The sequence below is a fragment of the Mytilus californianus genome, unplaced genomic scaffold (assembly GCF_021869535.1).
Source record: "Mytilus californianus isolate M0D057914Y unplaced genomic scaffold, xbMytCali1.0.p SCAF_8, whole genome shotgun sequence".
In the NCBI taxonomy this organism is placed as follows: domain Eukaryota; kingdom Metazoa; phylum Mollusca; class Bivalvia; order Mytilida; family Mytilidae; genus Mytilus; species Mytilus californianus.
This window is the reverse complement of record NW_026262734.1, coordinates 22,490,778-22,511,163: the sequence shown is the minus strand read 5'-3', so window position 1 is coordinate 22,511,163 and position 20,386 is coordinate 22,490,778. Positions and strand designations below refer to the sequence as shown.

The 20,386-nt window shown below is 32.1% G+C and overlaps 1 protein-coding gene across 1 annotated transcript in view; it reads left to right on the top strand.

Annotated features, from left to right (window-relative positions):
* Positions 1–12,268: 12,268 nt before the first annotated feature.
* LOC127711212 (carboxypeptidase N subunit 2-like) overlaps positions 12,269–20,386 on the top strand; it is a 28,492-nt gene continuing 20,374 nt past the window's right edge. Inside the window, exons 1-2 of the mRNA XM_052217180.1 lie at positions 12,269–12,406; positions 18,769–18,973. Coding sequence (XP_052073140.1) covers positions 18,810–18,973 — 164 coding nt within the window. The 5' untranslated portion in view covers positions 12,269–12,406; positions 18,769–18,809. The remainder of the gene's footprint in view (positions 12,407–18,768; positions 18,974–20,386) is intronic.

The following is a 20,386-nucleotide window of genomic DNA, read 5'->3' as shown; positions in this document are numbered from 1 at the left end:
TTCTTTTCTTGATTTTCTAAGGATTTCTTTGCTCTAATTAAATTTTTAATCGTCAGTCCTTTGCAGATGTCTTTACTAATCATTGAAGTGTAATTTCATGGACAATGACAATCTCATTTTTCTGTTATTTTCAAAACACTCGTCATTTACAACCCTCCAAGGAGCAAGTTTTGAAGGCCTTGCGCAATAACTTAAGATCTTTGCGCAATTAGTTTCTCTGTTGAATTAATGAGATGAAACATTGAACTCTGATAAAAAATTATGAGCTAACCAGAGACAAATTGTTTAAGGCATGTTTTTACATCCAAAAACTTGAGAATTTTCGGGATTGTAAAACAATACAAGTTAATTTGTTGAGAAAATTAAGGGGAGATTATTCAAACTTTATGAAAATAGCAAATTTACTTATATAAGTATAATATTATTTACTTCTTCAACTAAATAAAAAAAATTTGTACTAACAGTACCCCTAACTGAATGTGTCTATGGGCGACAGATGCTCCCGCTTGTAAATATGCATGAGTCAACTTCCACATACAGATGCAGGATTCACGTAGTTAAGACCGTTTTGTGATTTTAAGCATAAGTTTCATAACATTTGGTTGAGACAAACTAAAGTAAGAGAACGAAAACAACAGATTTAGCAATTTTTCCATTTATAAAGGGGCATAAGTCAAGAACGGTAAAAGTGACGCCACCCAATTTCGAACTTGATCTGTGTATTGTGTTAATATTTTAAGCGTTGTGTATAAGTTTTATAACATTTGGTTCAGGCAAACTAACGTTAGAGAATGAAAACCAATTTTCGGGACGGACAAGGGTAACACTTAATGTCCCCTCCGCTACAACAGGGGCATACAAACAAAACTGTACCATGAAACACTGGAATTTATTGCAGTTTGACATGAAAAGTGTATAAGTGTTCAATGTTGCACTACTATTTGAGTATAGCAAACATATAAGTCAAGGAGACATGCTTAATAGATAAAGGTTAAAGACTATAACATAAAATGGACAGTTGGACCCCTGATGATAGCAGATTGGTCATAATAACTATATATATATTGACAAAGAATTTGAACATAAATATATTCATATATGTATTAACAAGGTAACGTTTTATATCTAATTACATTAAAGTAATGCATCTTGAAATTTATTATTACCAAGCTTAAACTGCCAAATCCCTACTGTAGCAATAATGTACATAAATTTTGGAACTACCTGCCTAAGTTATTTTGAAGCAGATGAGAAATGAAAAAGCTCTAAATAATATACCAGTAATTTTGTATCAAAATGACACACTATGTGTCTGAAGTTCCTTTATATGACAGGAAGAGTAGAAAGATTCAATGGAGGTTTTTTTGTCTTCACAAAAAAAAATGAAACCTACCTACCTACCCATGTGTCTTACTGGCGAGTTGGGTAAAGGCAAACTGGAATATTTTTAAGCCTGGTCTTAGTGGTAGGCCAATGTTAATTGGAATGCAGTTGTATAAGCATTAGCACATCTCATTTCCATGGAGCATATTTGGCCCCGCCCCCTTAGTCATGGTTCTATTGACTTTGAATCTTTTGCTTAATTTACATGTATTAGTTTGTGATTAGATCAGTTTAAGATGAACCACTATGTTAAGTCAATGATATTTGGTATGCAAATTTATTGGCATTTGCAAGTCTCGTTTCCATTGAGATCACATAGCCCCACCCCCTCATCATGGTTCATTGACTTTTACATAGTTTACAAGGTAATGTTTGTGTTTAGGTTTGTTTAAAGGGAATGACTTATTACAAGTCAATGGTCTTTGGTATGCAGTTGTATTAGCATTGGCAAATCTCATTTTTATGGAAATTGTTTAGCCATGTACCTTCAGTCATGGTTCATTGACTTTGAATATTTGCCTAACTTACATGTTAAATATTGTTATTTTAATTTCAACATTTGCATTATCAAAATTACAAAAAGGCGAGACACATCTCTGTGTTAAAAGTTTATGATTTTCATCTGTAATATTTACAAATTCCACATTTGATGGCAAATTTCAACCATAATGAACCTCCACAGTAGATCTCAAAAAGAAGTACAGATTAACAAATTTAAGAGCATTTGGAGTTTTGATTTAGACCCCTATAGAATATTAATCACAAATTTCTTAACTGGAAAAAGTAATTAACAGGTAACCAGATGTTTCACGAATGCATAAAGCCATAAACATAATATATTGGTATATTAATTTAAATGGGGTTAGGAAAAGTTAAAAAGGGTCTTGAAAAATGATGAGTTGTGTTTCTATAAGCACTTAGTAGATATATATATAAATATATATACAACAAGTCTAAATTGAAAACAACGTTCAAACATATGATTGCGTTGGATAAAAACCGCATTTTTTATACGTGTGCATGCAAAACAAATTTCTTTGTAGAGGGGTCTAAATACAGCACAAACAACATTTTCCAAAAGACCAAAAAAGTGAAAAAGTATATTTTAACAAAACGCATTTGACTAACAGGTCAAACAACGGATGTTCTTAAACCCTGCTGACTGCCATTGGCGATTGCCAAATAAACGGATCACCAGATGTAACAAAATGGATTTTTTTAACTATTAATTTAATACCAAACAGAAAACAATAAACTTGCGGAAAAGATGGTATACCGCAAACAAAAGGTGCAAAAATTAGTACACCATATCCGGATTTCGACAATTAATGTCTCTTCAGTGATGTTAGGAATCGAAACGGTATTTGGAAGGCCATATAATTTACCTCAATTAAGGAAAGACTCTTGAATTTTGAAGAGTCGAAATAGGATGAACGCATCATATAAACCCGAAGGCAAATATAATACAAGCCCAAACGAAAAAATATCAACAAGTCTAAATTGATAACAACGTTCAAACCTATGATTGCGTTGGATAAAAACCGCAATTTTTATACGTATCCATGCAAAACAAATTTCTTGGTAGAGGGGTCTAAATACAGCACAAACAACATTTTCCAAAAGACCAAAAAAGTGAAAAGGTATATTTTAACAAAACGTATTTGACTAGCCAGTCGAAGAACGGATGTTCTTAAACCCTGCTGACTGCCATTGGCGATTGCCAAATAAACGGATCACCAGATGTAACAAAATGTATCTTAACTATTAATTTCATACCAAACAGAAAACAATAAACTTGCGGAAAAGATTGTGTACCGCAAACAAAAGGTGCAAAAATAAGTACACTATATCCGGATTTCGACAATTAATGTCTCTTCAGTGATGTTAGGAATCGAAACGGTATTTGGAAGGCCATCTAATTTACCTCAATTTAGGATAGACTCTTGAATTTTGAAGAGTCGAAATAGGATGAACGGATCATATCAACCCGAATATATATATATATATATATATATATATATATATATATATATATATATATATATATATATATATATAAGGTAATGTGTAGTACATGCACAAATAATGTTACCATGGTTATCGTATATTTCATGATTACTTTATTATAGAAATAAGAAGATATGATATGATTGCCAATGAGACAACTATCCACAAAAGTCCAGTCTTCACACTTAACCACATGACCACCAGCCCAGGCTTGTAAAATTACTTTCGGGCTTGTAAAATTATTCCTTCTCTACAAGCCAACAGAATCCAACTAAAATTTTCGTAAATTTGAGCTTCGGGCTTGTGGATTCAAAAGTTTATCGTGAATACTGAGAATCCAAATGACTTAGAATCTTAGCAACTATAGATCACCGTATGTACAGCTTTCAACAATGAACAAAACAGATACAGCATGAGCAAGCTATAAAATCCTGAAATGACAGATGTAAAACAATTCAAACGAAAAACCTAAGTGCCTGATTTATGTAAAAGACAATATACGAAAACAAAATATAATAAACTGGAACAAACAATTTCAACAACCACTGAATTACAAGTCTCTAGTCAAACTACTATAATTCTACTCCAGTTGCTCACACAACATAAAAGTTTGGTAAATCATTGGGGATTAAATTGATGTTATCATTTTTGCTTGATTGGTTAGGCAGTATATATTTAATGCATGTTTTACAAAAAAATATATGCTGATTTTTTTTTATTACAGCAACTGTAGGAAGTATTTCAAGAGTCCGATTGCTGAAAATGCATTACAGGAAGCAACATCTAAGAAGTATTCATGCAAATGTATGAAGGAATCCTTGGCTACAAATAGCAGTTATATGCAGGAGAGAACTCTTAAACAATACAAAAAGACATATAGTGGTGTATTCAAGAAATTTAAAACACCTGAAATTAATTACTCTGTATATTTTTCCAACCACAAGCACTTTCAGAATATAATACAATTCAAATTCAAATTATTGTGTGAGCATAACACATGTAACAGACATGACAAATACAGTATAAGCAAGGAAAAAGAAGTTTTGAAACCATTTTTTTCATAAAAAAAATGAAATAACAAGAACTTTTAATTGTGTAAGCCAAACTTTGGGGTTTTTAATAGTATATGTCTGTTGTTTGTCAACATTTGTTTTTCTTTTTTGCCTTACCTGAAGATCAGTGTTAAAATGAAAAACTGAAACACATATATGAAATAAGAAGGTATAGGTTGTAAACTACAGCAATACTTTCAATATGGTATATCAGATAATTTATATACTTTATAGAACTTTCTATTTCAGTTCATTAATACAAAGAGGTATGGGTATGAATCAATCAGACAGCAACACAACAACAAAAACACCTGAAAGGCATATTGGTACTAACATGCAGTCCTCAACAATAGACAGGTGTCTAAACAGTCCTCAACAATAGACAGGTGTCTAAACAATTTGTTATTATCTAATTAATTGACCAGAGCTTATAACAAATTTGAATACATAAAACAATATCAATCAAAGAGGTGCTATCAACACCAAATTCTCCAAATATTTGTTTTTTGTTAAGAAGAGTCATTAGACAACCTCTGAAAAGTTTTCTAGCTTGAAACAGGTACGCTTATATGTGGCCAGGTGAAATCGTTTTTTTTTTTAAACTTTCTTAAAACGAATTGGCATCTTTTGCAATTAGGACTTTTTGTCCCCCGGATGACGTGTTGTGGGAGACACGGGAATACCGTCCATCCGGTCTTGTTAGCGCTTTCACGGGTACAATTCTTGCCAGATTTTTATAAAACTTATACTATAGGTTAATATCAGCAATATCTCGGACAAGTTCTACAATAGTGTCCGATTGACTTTTTTTTAAAAAGTTATGTCCCTTGTAAATATTGAATTTATGGAAAATGGCCTCGTTAGCACTCTCACGGGTACAATTATTGCCAGCATTTTATAAAACTTATACTATAGGTTGATATCAGCAATATCTCGAACAAGTTCTATAATGGTGGACGATCGACTTTTTTTAAAAGAGTTATGTCCCTTGGAAATATTAAATTTATGAAAAATGGCCTCGTTAGCACTCTCACGGGTACAATTCTTGCCAGAATTTTATAAAACTTATACTATAGGTTGATATCAGCAATATCTCGGACAAATTCTATAATGGTGGACGACTTTTTTATAAGAGTTATGTCCCTTGGAAATATTTAATTTATGAAAAATGGCCTCATTAGCGCTCTCATTGCTACAATTCTTGCCAGAATTTTATAAATTTATACTATAGGTTAATATCAGCAATATCTCGGACAAGTTCTATAATGGTGGACGATCGAATTTTTTTAAAAGAGTTATGGCCCTTGGAAATATAAAATATGTGCAAAGCGGGGGACATTGGAACTCTGTTCTTTTATTCCATAGGTACACATACATAAATCAATTCAAATGAAATATACGTCAGTGCATACATCTTCTATAAATGAATCCATAAATCACTTTAAAAAAAGATTGAGATTGAGCAACTTGAACACAACCAAAAAAGTTCTAGAACCAAAAAAGTTATTATTTATTTATGCATGCAATTCTAAACCATTTGCTTGCCTACTTGGTTTTATTGCATATTATCTGTTGCATTGGAGATGGTGTTGGTTTGAGTTAAAAGGACTCATGGATAAATACCATTTGTATTGTTTAGGACCAAGAATTTTTAGCAAAAAAAAATAAAATAGAATGGAAGTATGAACACATGGTCAAGACCAAAAGAAGAATATTTATATATATCGAAGAGAACATGTACTAGATTAGCATTAACTTATCTAAAGTATGCCCAAATACTGTGAAATTCGTGTGATTAAGCTTGAGGCTCAATTCATATTAATTTGACGTGAATAATTTAACGTGAGTTTCACGTGAAAGCTAGATTCACATTAATTTGACGTGAAATATTTAACGTGAATTTCACGTGAAAGGTCAATTCACAAGAATTTCAGGTCAGATTTACATGAAAAATTTCACATGATTTCATGTATTAGCTCGTTCAGGTGAATTTCACGTGAACATTTTCATGTGAAATTCAGGTGAACAAATTTGCCTGTGTATCATTCAATCAGAAGCCGTACAACATTCTGAGTACCATCTTGGGGTACAAAACTTGCCGGTAAAATGTAAACAAGTAATTGTGCTTTTGTAACGTATACAGTAATGCAAATATTTTTCTAAAATTAAGCGCATGGGTCATATAAAGCGGAAGCGACTATCTAGCTCATATCAAATGTATCACCACTTCAAAACATTATCTCATCACTGTCTGACATTTTTAGAATTATTATTTGGACGTAGATAATGTCTATTTACTGCCTCAATGTTTTAAAGGTCATCCAGCACTAACCATATTGCCAACAAAAGCGTTCAGATATGTTAAAGCTACATAGAATTTTGCAGAATGGCTTTGAATGAAATCATTTCTAGAAAAAATACGTTTTTGAAACAGACTATAGTTTTTCCAAATTTCTAATATATTGATATGAACAGTCAGGGGCATTAATTACTTAAACAAGAGTCAAAGATTGGTCTCTTAGGACTTTTAATATATCATTTTCCTTGAAAATCTTTAAGGTAAACGGATACAGATAGATAGAAACTTGTGATTTAAGGAAGTTCGCTTGTCATGTTTTGGAATTTTTGTCAGATTTTCGGAATCCTCTGGTTTTATCTATTTGAATGCCTTAAAAAAAATTTGCCCATTGACCCCCATTTTTCTTTTTAAAGTGCCTCCCCTTTTCTCATTCAGTCATTGTTGAAAAGAAATCACATTTATTGAATGTGTAGGAATAGAAGAACTATATGATTTAAATGATGAAGGTTAGTTGTTCTCTACGGGTTATCCGAATTCTAATTTTCGTGGGTACAGATAACCATTAAATCAAATGTGCAACAAATTACAAATGTTCTATGATGTTGTATGCAGACTTTGGCAAAACCATAAAATCACATATCCCTGAACATTGAAATCCATGAAAATAAATGAATCGACAGTAAGTTGCAATGTGTCCATGAACATTGCAGGTCAACAGATATTAACCCAGTAGCTGCTAGGATAATAAGAAAGACAGCAGAATGTAACAGTTTACTTGTGGAACCAGTTATAACATATTTGGTAGATTTCAAATATGTTAGTGTATATTAAGGAGGAAATTGTATTTCATATTAACATTTACCTGTCCTCTCACAAATAAGGTAATTTTTTCAATGATTGATTCATTGATTCATTGATTGTTATTTTCTTAACATTCAGTGGCAAATATTTCATGCATGTTGAGATAATTGTTTTTTATTGACATTTTAGCAGAACATGTAAATGGTATACATTTGTATATGTCTTTCAGATGATTATTTTCCATTTGTTGCAGCTACATCCAATCTTTCTTACCTCATTTATATGACATTTATTGTAAATAAAGAATTTACGCCAAAGTTTATATTGTTGCCAAAATTGCAATGAGATAGGTCAACAAACATTGAATTCTTGGGGTTCTTTGGTATGTTGATTCTAACCTTGTATTAAGATTTTTAATTTTGGGCCTGGTTTTTAAATTGGTCCACATTAAGGCCCATAGGGTCCAAAATTAAAAGTAGCTCGATTTTAACAAAAAATTAAATTCTTGGGGTTCTCTAATATGCTGTATTTTAACATGCATTTAGATTTTTTATTTTGGGCCCAGTTTTCAAGTTGATCCAAATCAGGATAAAAAATTAAACATTATTTAATTTTCAGCAAAAATTGAATATATGTGGTTGTTTGATATGCTGAATTTAACCATGAAATGTGATATTGGGTCCCGTTATCAAATTGGTCCACATTGATGTCCAAAAGGTCCAAAATTAAACTTTGTTTGATTTTAACAACAAAATTAATTCTTGGGGTTCTCAGATATGCTGAATCTAAACATGTATTTAATTTTTGATTTTGGGCCCAGTTTTTTTTAAGTTGGTCTTAATCAGGATCCAAAATTAAACATTGTTTGATTTCAACAAACATTGAAGATTTGGGGTTCTTAGAATACTGAATCTAACAGTGTACATGTGTATTTAGATTTTGGATATTGGACCCCGTTATCAAATAGGTCCACATTTAGGTCCAAAGGGTCCAAATTAAACTTTGTTTGATTTCATCAAAAATTGAATTCTTGGGGTTCTTTGATATACTGAATCCAACCATGCATGTAGTTATATTTTGGATAATGAACCATAATAGGTAAATATCCAATTTCAAATATTTAAGTTCTTTGACCATATTAATTCTGTGTCAGAAACCTTTGCTGCGTCAATTATTCAATCACAATCCAAATTTAGAGCTGTATCAAGCTTGAATATTGTATCATTTTATTCGTAAATTGTTTTGTAACAAGATAAGCTAATATTTTTTTCTTTTTTTAGATGTTTTTAATTTTTTATATCTGCCTTTTATAGCTAATTATGAAGACTTTCCATTCTGTTGAGATTTTTTGAGGTAAAAAGCAAAATAGTTTGTGTTTTCCTATTTTCCATTTTGAAGTGAGATTATAAATACACCAGTTGATTTGTATCTATTACAAATATGAAGTCTGTTTGCATTATACATGATATTTTAATTAGAAATTTAAGAACACACTTGTAATAAGAACCACAGTATATAATTCTTTTTAGATTGTAAAAAACAATTGAAACTAAACATATAACTAGAGGCTCCATGGAGTCTGTGTCGCTCACCTGATATTTTCATTTACAATTGATGCATGAAATAATGCAATCGTTATACATTTGCTTTAGTTTCAGAGATATAAGTTAAAAACTGCATTTTCCACCCAAATTTTCTATTTTTAGCCATGTATGACATGTTGGTTGGCAGGCATGATCATCGGACACATTTTTTAAACAAGATACCCTAGTGATGATTGTGGCCAAGTTTGGATAAAAATAGCCGAGTAGTTTCAGAAGAGAAAATTTTTGTAAAAGATTACAAAAATTTATGAAAAATTGTTAAAAATTTACTATAAAGAGTAATAACTCCTTAAGGGGTCAATTGATCATTTTGGTCATGTTGACTTATTTGTAGATCTGACTTTGCGGAACATTATTGCTGTTTACAGTTTACCTCTAACCATAATAATTTTCAAGATAATAACCAAAAACTGGAAAATTTCCTTAAAATTACTAATTCAGGGGCAGCAACCCAACAACGGGTTGTCTGATTCATCTGAAAATTTCAGGGCCGATAGATCTTCACCTGATGAACATTTTTACTGTGTCAGATTTGCTCTAAATGCTTTAGTTTCAGAGATATAAGCCAAAAACTGCAATTACCCCTATGTTCTATGTTTAGCCATGTCGGCCATCTTGGTTAGCAGGCGGGGTCATCGGACACAATCATAAAACTAGATACCCTTGTAATGATTGTGGCCAAGTATGGTTAAATTTGGCCCAGTAGTTTCAGAGGAGAAGATTTTTGTAAAAGTTGACGGACGACGACGACGGACGACGACGGACGACGGACGACGGACGACGACGGACGACGGACGACGGACGCCAAGTGATGAGATAAGATCACTTGGCTTTTTGGGCAAGGTGAGCTAAAAACACGTTTTAGGCATTAATTAAATAATTAATGTCAACAACAGTCCAGGCATGCTTAAGGTGATATTTCCATGGTATAGCACGTTTATATCACATATAATAATGTGACGCAGATGTTGCACTGTTATATTTAGTAAATCACAGCTAATCTCCTATCACAGTACATGTATATTGTTTATCACAGAAATGCTTCTATCACAGGTATTTGTATCACACATTATCCAGATCCTAGAGGATGAGACAGTGCCATTCAACCAACGTACGAGAATCTTTAATCCAACTCCTTTGAAATAGGAAGATAATCAAAGATCAGGTGAACAGAACACTACATACATGCACCAAAACACAGAGACAATGAACATTGTCCATTCTTCACAAGTCCTAAAACTGTTAGACAAATGCACTGCATTTGGATTTTGTCATTTTATAAAGGACTTTCCGTTTTGAAGTTCCTTTGGAGTTCGGTAATTTTGTTTATTTACTTTTTTCGCGTTTACTAGTAAACGCCCGTTTACTATAATTACTTTAACGCAGTCCAAATGGAAATTTCTAATGTTTACTCGAGTAAACGCGCGTTTACTTTGTGTCCGTTTAATCAGTAGTAAACTACATGTAAACGCGCGTTTACTACACATTTTACATCTTTGCCTGTACGTGCACTTAGAAAACACGCGTTTACTCTTCCCGTCAACAATTTGTGGAAATTATAGATATAACTTGTAAGCTCACCTGGACCAAAGGGCCAAGTGAGCTTTTCTCATCACTTGGCGTCCGTCGTCGTCTGATAACTTTTACAAAATCTTCTCCTCTGAAACAACTGGGCCAAATTTAACCAAACTTAACCACAATCATCATTTGGGTATCTAGTTAAAATAAAATGTGTCCGATGACCCCACTTGCCAACCAAGATGGCCGACATGGCTAAAATAGAACATAGGTGTAAAATGCAAGTTTTGTCTATAATTTTTGAAAACCATTATAAATAGAGAAAGTCTAACAAGGCAGAAATGTTCGGAATGTTGAGTTCTACTAATTGTTTATTTATGTCAAAACTGTCAGACGACTTCATATAAAAATTATTGCTCTTAAATGACAAATCTTACCATGTTTTTGACACTTTTAGTTACAAAAATAATCAGAAAGAGATAGAAGTTCTACAAGCAAGTCTGATAGTTGAAATCGTCAGTCGACTCCTTATTAGAGTTATTACCCTTTGTTGATGATTTGTACCATTTTTTATGCGTTTTTGCCTTATACGATACAAATTATAATAGATAGATAGAAATTTAAATGAGCAAAAATGATCAGCAAGACAAGATCTACTAACTTGTCAAATTTTCCCGATATAATTACATGAATTAGTAGACTCACTCTTTATAGGAGTGAAACTTGGACAGAAGCTAATCTTGAAGACAATAAAATATAATAGCATCTAAAAAAAAAGTTTGAATTTTTTTTTTTTAATTCTGTATTTTACTGATAAATGGTCTTACTTTTAAAGTCAAAATAACACTTTTATACTGACAGCAGCAATCACAGGCGAAACCAGGATTCCGAGGAACCCCTTACAAATTTTTTGAAACTTTTGAATCTGAAATCGTTATGCCGAGGGGTCAACTGCGAAAGCAATTTCTTTTGTTCAACTCTTTGTTTATAGGTCCAAAAGGAGCAAAACTGGGTGCATCGAAAGGATAAGCGTCTCCTTTTATGCATGCATCACCCACCATGTGAATCTCAATCAATATAGGAAAATTATAAATGTGAATTTTGGTAAAACTTGCTGATTTGACAAAGTTGTCATAAGCATAGAATCTAAAATGATTTGGTACTAACTCTATGCAGAATATATTTGATACCCTATAAAAGCTGGTACACATATTCTTTAAAATAAAATATTGAATTGATTTCGGGATAGATGACCAACCTACCATCCCCTTTTTCCGTATGCGTATGGTTTGGTTTGATTTTTTTTGTTTTAATTCTAGATAGTATAAACATTTTCAACATATTAATTCACTTGAGAAGCCGTGAACAAAATAGATTGACACAATTTGTCTTATTTGATGAATTGACGATTAATAAGATTGAAATATAAATTCTTTATTACAAACGTTTAAGTCAATACGTGTTTTCTTAGACAAATATTTGCAAGATGTTACATAGAAATATTTTATTTTCATATCATTATTTTACATTTGTACTAAACGCTCTTTCTCAACTAAAAAAAAAATGATAAAAATATTTTTCATGTTAAACCACTGAATCATCAGTAAACATGTGTTACATACTTGCAGCATTCATGCGTTTATATTGAACATTCCATCTTTACCAACGTGTTATTGACGAAATCTTCCTACAAGTGTTCGGTTGTGTGATCAGATTTCTCCAGTTGTGGTCGTTATTATAATGTAAGTACAGTTATACATTTACATATTATATTGTTCTTATAGTTACTAACTTTTATAGAACCTATAATCATTCCGTTCTAACTTGTACAGACGACGATGCGTTTGAACTGTTGCGCTATCTTAAGGCATTCTGGCCTTTTTCCCGTCCTTAAATCATATTTGCATATTGAATAATTAAGCATAACATAAGATCTACGTAGTTCTACTTGCATCTTACTAACCTTTTGTCATCTAAGTATTTTGTTTATAGATTGCACTATTAATTTTGACTTTTCCCAAAATGTTGTTGGTTTGAAAATTTCATATCTTTAATTTGTCCAAGAATGATACAAATACCATTCCCCACTTATGTCTGTTTTCATCACTTTTATAGTCTTTTTTGGCATGATATTATAATGCATACTTTAATATTCTCCCTATAAGAACATTGGTAAAAGATAATAACGGTTTCAATACTATCACTTTTATTATTAATAGTGTAGACTGTTTTTCTCACCGTGACTGTATTATCTTTTCTGTATATCTTTTATACAGCTTCAGCATTCCTTTACTTTACATTTTGGCTTATTAATCAATTCGATTCAGTTTATATATTACTTGTATATATTGCCTTATATTCACTATATAACAACTAGTATCCTATCAACAAATAGAAAGTTTGTCTGAATTTTTTGCAGTGTATATTTTCCTTAAGTCTACGTTAAAGGCCTTCATTTCTTCATATGGTGTTATCTACTAATAAGATGAGACTGTTTTTTATATAACGTGAATGTACCTAAAACTTCTTTACTCTTTTTAATTTGTGATGAAAACTGTAGCTATTACAGTACGAGTATTTCACAATCTTTTCTTTTTGCCTTGTTTTGTTTGCTATATGTAAAAAATGTCTTGCTTTTGTATTTGTTTATGTTTTGTTTGTTTGTGGGTGTTGTTTTTGTTTTGGAGAGGAAGGGGTGGTAGCATTAAGCCCCACAGGAAACATTATGTTTTCTTGAGATGTTGAAAATAAGTTTATACTTTGAAATTCTTCTTAAGTACTGTTTTTCGTGTTTTATGTTTCTTTCTTTTCGAATAAAACTGTAAATATGTGGATTTTCTGTCCTTCTGAAGATCTGGATAATAATAAGAAGATTGACTAAAATATTTACCAATTAAAACCCTGGTCCATAACGTGTCAGTCCTGGGCCATAAAGTCCAGGATGGTTGTTAATATATATTTGATGTTTTATTTCTGTACCGGTAATGCCTTTCAAACAAAACATTTAGAAATGTAATGAAACAGCCAAATTAGTTCTGAATCCCTAGGAAATAAGTTCCATGATTGTGATGAAAAGGGAAAGATAAAAGATAAATGACAGGTATAAACGTTTGAATAATAATTATTGCCGCTATTTGTTTTACAAATCTCCACACCAAATCCAATAAATTAAATTAAATTTTAAAATATATATATATACCTATAAAACTACATTAAGACACTATACATGCTATAGAGACATCATGGTTCTCACTATAGATTTTGGAAGGTGAGTCCTGTGAGGAATTCATCTCTTTAAGCCAAGGCGAATTCAACAGCGAGAATAAAAAATGTTATTGCTATATATTTTTTATTCCAGTCTCACTGACAAAAAAAAAGCAAAGAATTGACATCAAATTTAGATTATTTCTAAACTTTAGAAATAAAATAAAAAAAGTTTTATATTCTTGATACATCTTTGGACTCGCCTGTTATGATGAGTCCAGACAGATTTTCATGAGTCCAGGACTCATGGACTCATCTTACGGAGAACAATAAGACATGATCCTATAACAAATAACACATCTGAGTTAAATTGTGTAAGTTGTAGTTGAACCTTTTTTTACTTTATGAAATTAGTGTTTCATAAAAGTTTAGAAAATGTTCATGAACATTTGTTATGAATCATTTTATAAACATTATGAATTGATTGATTAATTAAAGTTGATAAGATATTCTTGAACATGTGTTATGAACAATTTATGAACGTTATGAACTGACTGACATTTCATAAAGGTTGAGAAAATATTCATGAAATGCATTTTATGAACTACTCATGAGCTTAATTCATTAATTAACTTAATGAACTTCTTATGAACATCCATGATGGTTCATAAATTCATGATTGTCATCTGGCAGGGGTAAGTCCGCTATTTCTTACAATAGCAATTATAGTTATTGCATCCTCAACAGAGTTGGGGTGTCATATTGTTATTCTACGTTTCTTTTTTATGGCACCCTCAACGGAGTTGGTTGACATATTGTTATTCTACGTTTCTATTTTCTTATTATGTCACCCGATCGACAATGTCGGGTGACATATTGCTTTTCCTCCGTTTGTTTTTTTTTCCGTATTATTATCATATCACCCTGACGAAAGTCGGGTGACATATTGTTATTGTTCGATACTTTTTAAGTCGCCAAAACGAGGCTTTATGTTTTTGTCACGTTTCTTCTTCTTATTATTATTATTATTCTTATTTTTCTCTTTCTGACCACTTAGACTGTCCTTCTATTTTCTTGGAAGCGGTAGAGGATGGAAACTTTATATCTATTCTGGGTATGGGTTTTTATCAATGGGGTTGCAGATCCCACTGTTCATAATACCAGGGTGTCCACTTGGCATAATTAGGGGAGTTCAAAGATGGGTGGGGTAAAAAAAAAACTTAACATTTCTTATATTGGTGCTTTATGTAGAGGAGATAGAATCATGATTAGTTCTAGATTAGAGATACATGTCCACTTCAACATGGAACATTTTTTATTTTAGCTGGGGGTCTCCTTGGCATAATTTGAGGGTGTCAATTTTCATTGAACATTCCAGAACATCAGTATTGAATTAATTCTAGAGACATAAAATGTTATATGATCGTATATTATTATGGGTAGCACCATATGTAGCAGGAGTTTGACTTTAGAATTTTCAAAATGGCCGCCGTTGCCATGGAAACTGATAAAATGTGAAAATTTCACAATTTTCCAAACTAACTGAAATTTTACAGAAATGTTAACTGGCACATATATATATCTGGCATTCGACTTTGGAATTTTCAAAATGGCTGCTGTAATCGTGGCAAAGGAGTTGGGTGATATCGGATATTGCTTTTGGTATTGACAATTTCAAAATTCTCCAAACTAACTGAAACTTTACAGAAATGTTTACTGGCACATATATATATCTGGCATTCGACTTTGGAATTTTCAAAATGGCTGCTGTAATCATGGCAATGGAGTTGGGTGATATCGTCTTTTGCTTGCAATAGCAATTCTAGTTATTATTGTTCTTCCGCCTTTTTTGTCTGGAGTATTCTTATAAAACTGAAGGATCAATATTCATCAAACTTAAGCATAATGATAATCACCATATGTAGATTTGCATTTTCTTTGGCACTAAAAAATGGCTGCCGTACCATGGAAACGGAAAAAATCTAAAATAATAAAATTTTGGGGTTTTCTGAATTATTTGAGTATGCCTGAACTTAAAATCATTAAGTTTCTATACAATGGAGATGTCCACTATATACAGATTTTGGAAGATTTTGACAATCATCGGAACTACTATGTTGCCATAGTAACTACAGCAAAAATTTCAAAAATTTCAAAATGCTCCTAACTTGATGAAACTTCACAGCAATGTTAACTAGCATGTGTAGATGTAGCTGACGTTACCATGGAAACAATGCAAAAAAGGTCAAATTGCTCTCAAAACCTTTCTAAAAACCTTTAAGGTAGCGTTATTTTGTATTTACATTGTGTCATAGGTCAAATTTATTTGTTCAGTGTATGTTCAATGGTGTTAATATGTCCTTTGATTGAGTTAAGCTATTTCAGTTGATATTTTATAGTGTGTCTTTCTATGTTGTGATGTTACAGTATTGTTTCAGAAAAAGGGTGAAGGTTTGGTACCATTAAAACGTTTAAACCCGCTGCATTTGTTTGCACCTGTCCTAAGTCAGGAATCTGATGTTCAGTAGTTGTCGTTTGTTGATGTGGTTCATAAGTGTTTCTCGTTTCTCGTTTTTTTATATAGATTAGACCGTTGGTTTTCCTGTTTGAATGGTTTTACACTAGTAATTTTTTGGGGCCCTTTATAGCTTACTGTTCGGTGTGAGCCAAGGCTCCGTGTTGAAGACCGTACTGTGACCTATAATGGTTTACTTTTATAAATTTTGACTTGGATGGAGAGTTTTCTCATTGGCACTCATACCACATCTTCTTATATCTATTTCCTCTCCTAAAATGGTGGGTCAAACCCATTGAAACTTTGATGGTATGTTCCCCCTCATGTACCAATGCGGCACCTGTCATTAAAATTTTGGAAATGGTCACCGTTACCATGGAAACAGCAAAAATGTCCAAAATTTCAAAATGCTCCAAACTTAATGAAACTTTATATAGATATCAACTAGCAAGTTAACGTGAGACTTTTGAATTCGGAATTTCAAAAATGGCTGCCGTTACCATGAAAACAGCAAAAATGTGTAAAATATCAAAATGCTCCAAATGTTTTGAAAATTTACAGAAAGATGTGTAGCCATGCATTTATATGCAATCACTGTTTAAACTTTTCGAAATGGCTGCCGTTTTTTTGGTATTGGGGGAAGGGTGACACCCGCTATTGCTTGAATTAGCAATTTTAGTTTTAATTATAATGTTTGTTCCACTTTCTTGCTATAATTTTGACTACCATGTGAAGTTATGCCTCTGACTTTGGAATGTACAAGATGGCCACGGTTACCAAAGAAACAGCAAAAATGTAAAACAAAATCAAAATTCTAATTCCTTTGTTATAAGACCCAGTATAATAAAACTTATGCAAATGTTGCCTGTGGTATGTTGTACCGAAAATATTTAGAATTTCCAAAATGGCCACCATTGTCATGGAAACAGGTAGAAAGTTATACCTTGACCACATGACAAAAAATACTTTAAAGCAACATTTTCTTAACGAATATTACATCAAACCCAATAAAACTGTTTTAATACAAAAAAGATATCGCCTATATACAGGTTTTGGATGATTTTGACAATAATTTGGAACCACTATGTTGCCATTGAAACCACAGCAACTATGGCTACCGTTACCCTAGCAAAGAGGAGACAAGGGTGCCATCCGCTATTTCTCAAAATTGCAAATTTTCTTCTTCTTCTTCTTCTTCTTCTTCTTCTTCTTCTTCTTCTTCTTCTTCTTCTTCTTCTTCTTGAACTTCTTCTTCCACTACTTTTGAATTTGATCTTGTCTGCACCCGTTCGTCAAAACCGCTTGTCAAATTAACTTAGGGTTCGACAATATGTTAGACTAACATGTCTAGTGGTACAATCAGGGTTTTATTTGTGCAGTGGGGTTTATAAAGGGGTACTTTGGCCAACAGAAAGGAGGGGTTTACTATAGAATCCTATAGTATTTTATTTTTTCAAATGATTATATCTTGAGAACAGTTAGTGATAGACACAAAGGGTCTTCAGTAATGACCATGGGAACATATGGCTCTTGAAAGGTCAAATGGTCAAGGTCATAATTTGACCTTGAACCTTTTTTTTATATTTTTTTTTTAATAGGGAGAGTCCTTAGGGGTTTATACTTATGATGATTTGTTCGAGCGATTTCTTAACAGCATCCTCTTACAATCATTTCTTGTAGGAGTACATGTTTATATCAAGTTGATACCATTTCCATAGCTTGTATTTTCTATCATAATTTCCTTGATAGATGGTTGCTTCTCACAAGAAAACTATTAGTTGATATCGTCCCTTCCTAAATTTTACAGACGACATCACAAGTTTTTTTTACCATTATATGGAATATCCATTTCACAGATGACAACGGATATGTTCCAATTGTTGTAACTACAATCCTGTCACCTTTTCTCCGAATGTCATACCGAAGTAAACTTATCACCAGGTTTGTACTAACATGAGCAACACGACGGGTGCCATATGTGGAGCAGGATCTGCTTATTCTTTTAGCGCATCTGAGATCACCCACAATTTTTGGTGGGGTTTGTGTTGCTCATTCTTTGGTTTTCTAAGTTTTGTTTTGTGTACTGTTGTTTGTCTGTTTGTCTTTTTTCTTTTTGAGTCATGGCGTTGTCAGTTAATTTTTTACTTATCAGTTTGAATGTCTCTTTGGTATTCTTCTCATCTCTTTTGATATCATAAAGAAAGAGACACATATCTGATAGAGTGTAATTAAGGAAAGGAAAATCTTTGAAATGGTAATTTCTCTCTATTTCTGTTTTCTTACATTTTGTCTTATCTTGAAAATTCATGATTGTTTATTAAAAAATAAATGACTATCTGGCAATAGGTTATATTATTTGACATTATTTTTTTTTGTATATTACAGATAAATCAAGGTAAACGAGCAAAACGAACACATCTAATAAAATGTTGATGTCAGTTGCAGTTATGTTGTTTATAAGCCTGTTGAAAGGGGATTTAGTTAATGGATGTCCTTCGTCTTGCTCATGTTATGATACAATAGTTGATTGTTCCCGAAGGAATTTTGATGAAATACCGCATACAGATATTTCTTCAACTACAACAATTTTGTAAGTACTATACATTACATATGTTTTAATCAAATCGTGACTTTGCATGGAAAATATAGTTGTCCGACCAGGTTTGGATTTTAAAATGAACTTGCTGGTTTTCGGAAATTCTCGATTTAATTTTCCTGCTTTAATTAGACAATCAGGTTTTCGTTTGGGAATAGTTTTGTGTATATTGCAGGAAAATTTTAAGAGATGGACGTGGTAAAGGATATTATCTATGATATACCAAACGCGTTAAGTTATCGACCTGCCAATATTCCACGGGAACTTATTACTATTATCATGTCACTATTGTATACATGATCTTCATCAATGATGATGATTTCTATCTATACCTATAAGCTTTTTATGTACCTCATTCACGACAAAAAATATATCCCAAAATTTAACGAACTACCAATTCTTTGCATCTAAATACTAATTGTTGTTAACTGTCAGGCGTTTTCTTTCACTTTTTCGAAATGGTTCTTATTGTGTAAAATATTAGCAAACTGTCTTGACTTAACAATTAAATGATAGTCTATCATAATATTGTCTACTCTATAGACTTCGTATTTTCATTTCATACATTCAAATGTAGTTCATGCAATCGTTGGTCTATCCTTTTACTGGTCCACCCCAAATGATTTTAATACTCATTAAATTATGATTAATTTTCACTAAAGCTACATTCCTTAATCACAACTTTTTTTTTAGAGATTTACCAAATTTATAGTGTAGATGCTTTAGAATGTTTTGACCTGCGGAATGTTAAAGAGATGTAGGTTATATATATCAGAATATGGAATATCGTTCTTATATCATGTATATTGAACGAAGTCTTATGATCATTTATTTTTCATTCTGTCAGATCTCTTGATAGAAATAACTTAACAACAGTAAGACCAAATGCGCTTTCTGGTTTAACATCCCTTATAATCTTGTAAGTATTGATACACGGGCAAGGAAGTAGGTTTTTACCGTAATGATACTGCAGTGAGAAATTACTATAAAAAGTGATAATAGACAGATTTTAAATAACTACACATTCATGTAAGTAGTTATCATATTTACAATGTCCGTTGTCTCCAGTTTGTTGTTCGTGACTTATGAGCTCTCTTACATCGAGGAATTCGCTTTTGCCTATTTAAATGCCTAATCATTGCAAGAATATAAGACAGTTGTTTTCAATTCATTTCGTTGGTTGATAGTGTTGAGCGTTGGATTTTTGTCAGGTTTAATCAATTTTCCCCTTTTTAAATTTACCGTGTTATAAATGGGAAACTTACTTTTCATTTCAGGTCGTCAAAAATCATCCCCCCTGTTTTGGGATTTGTTTTATTATACTCTTAGTTATCTGTGATCAATTGTGTTTTTCCCGTGTTTTCTTTTTGCCATAGTGTTTTCTTTTTATCTTCAATTTACGTCTTG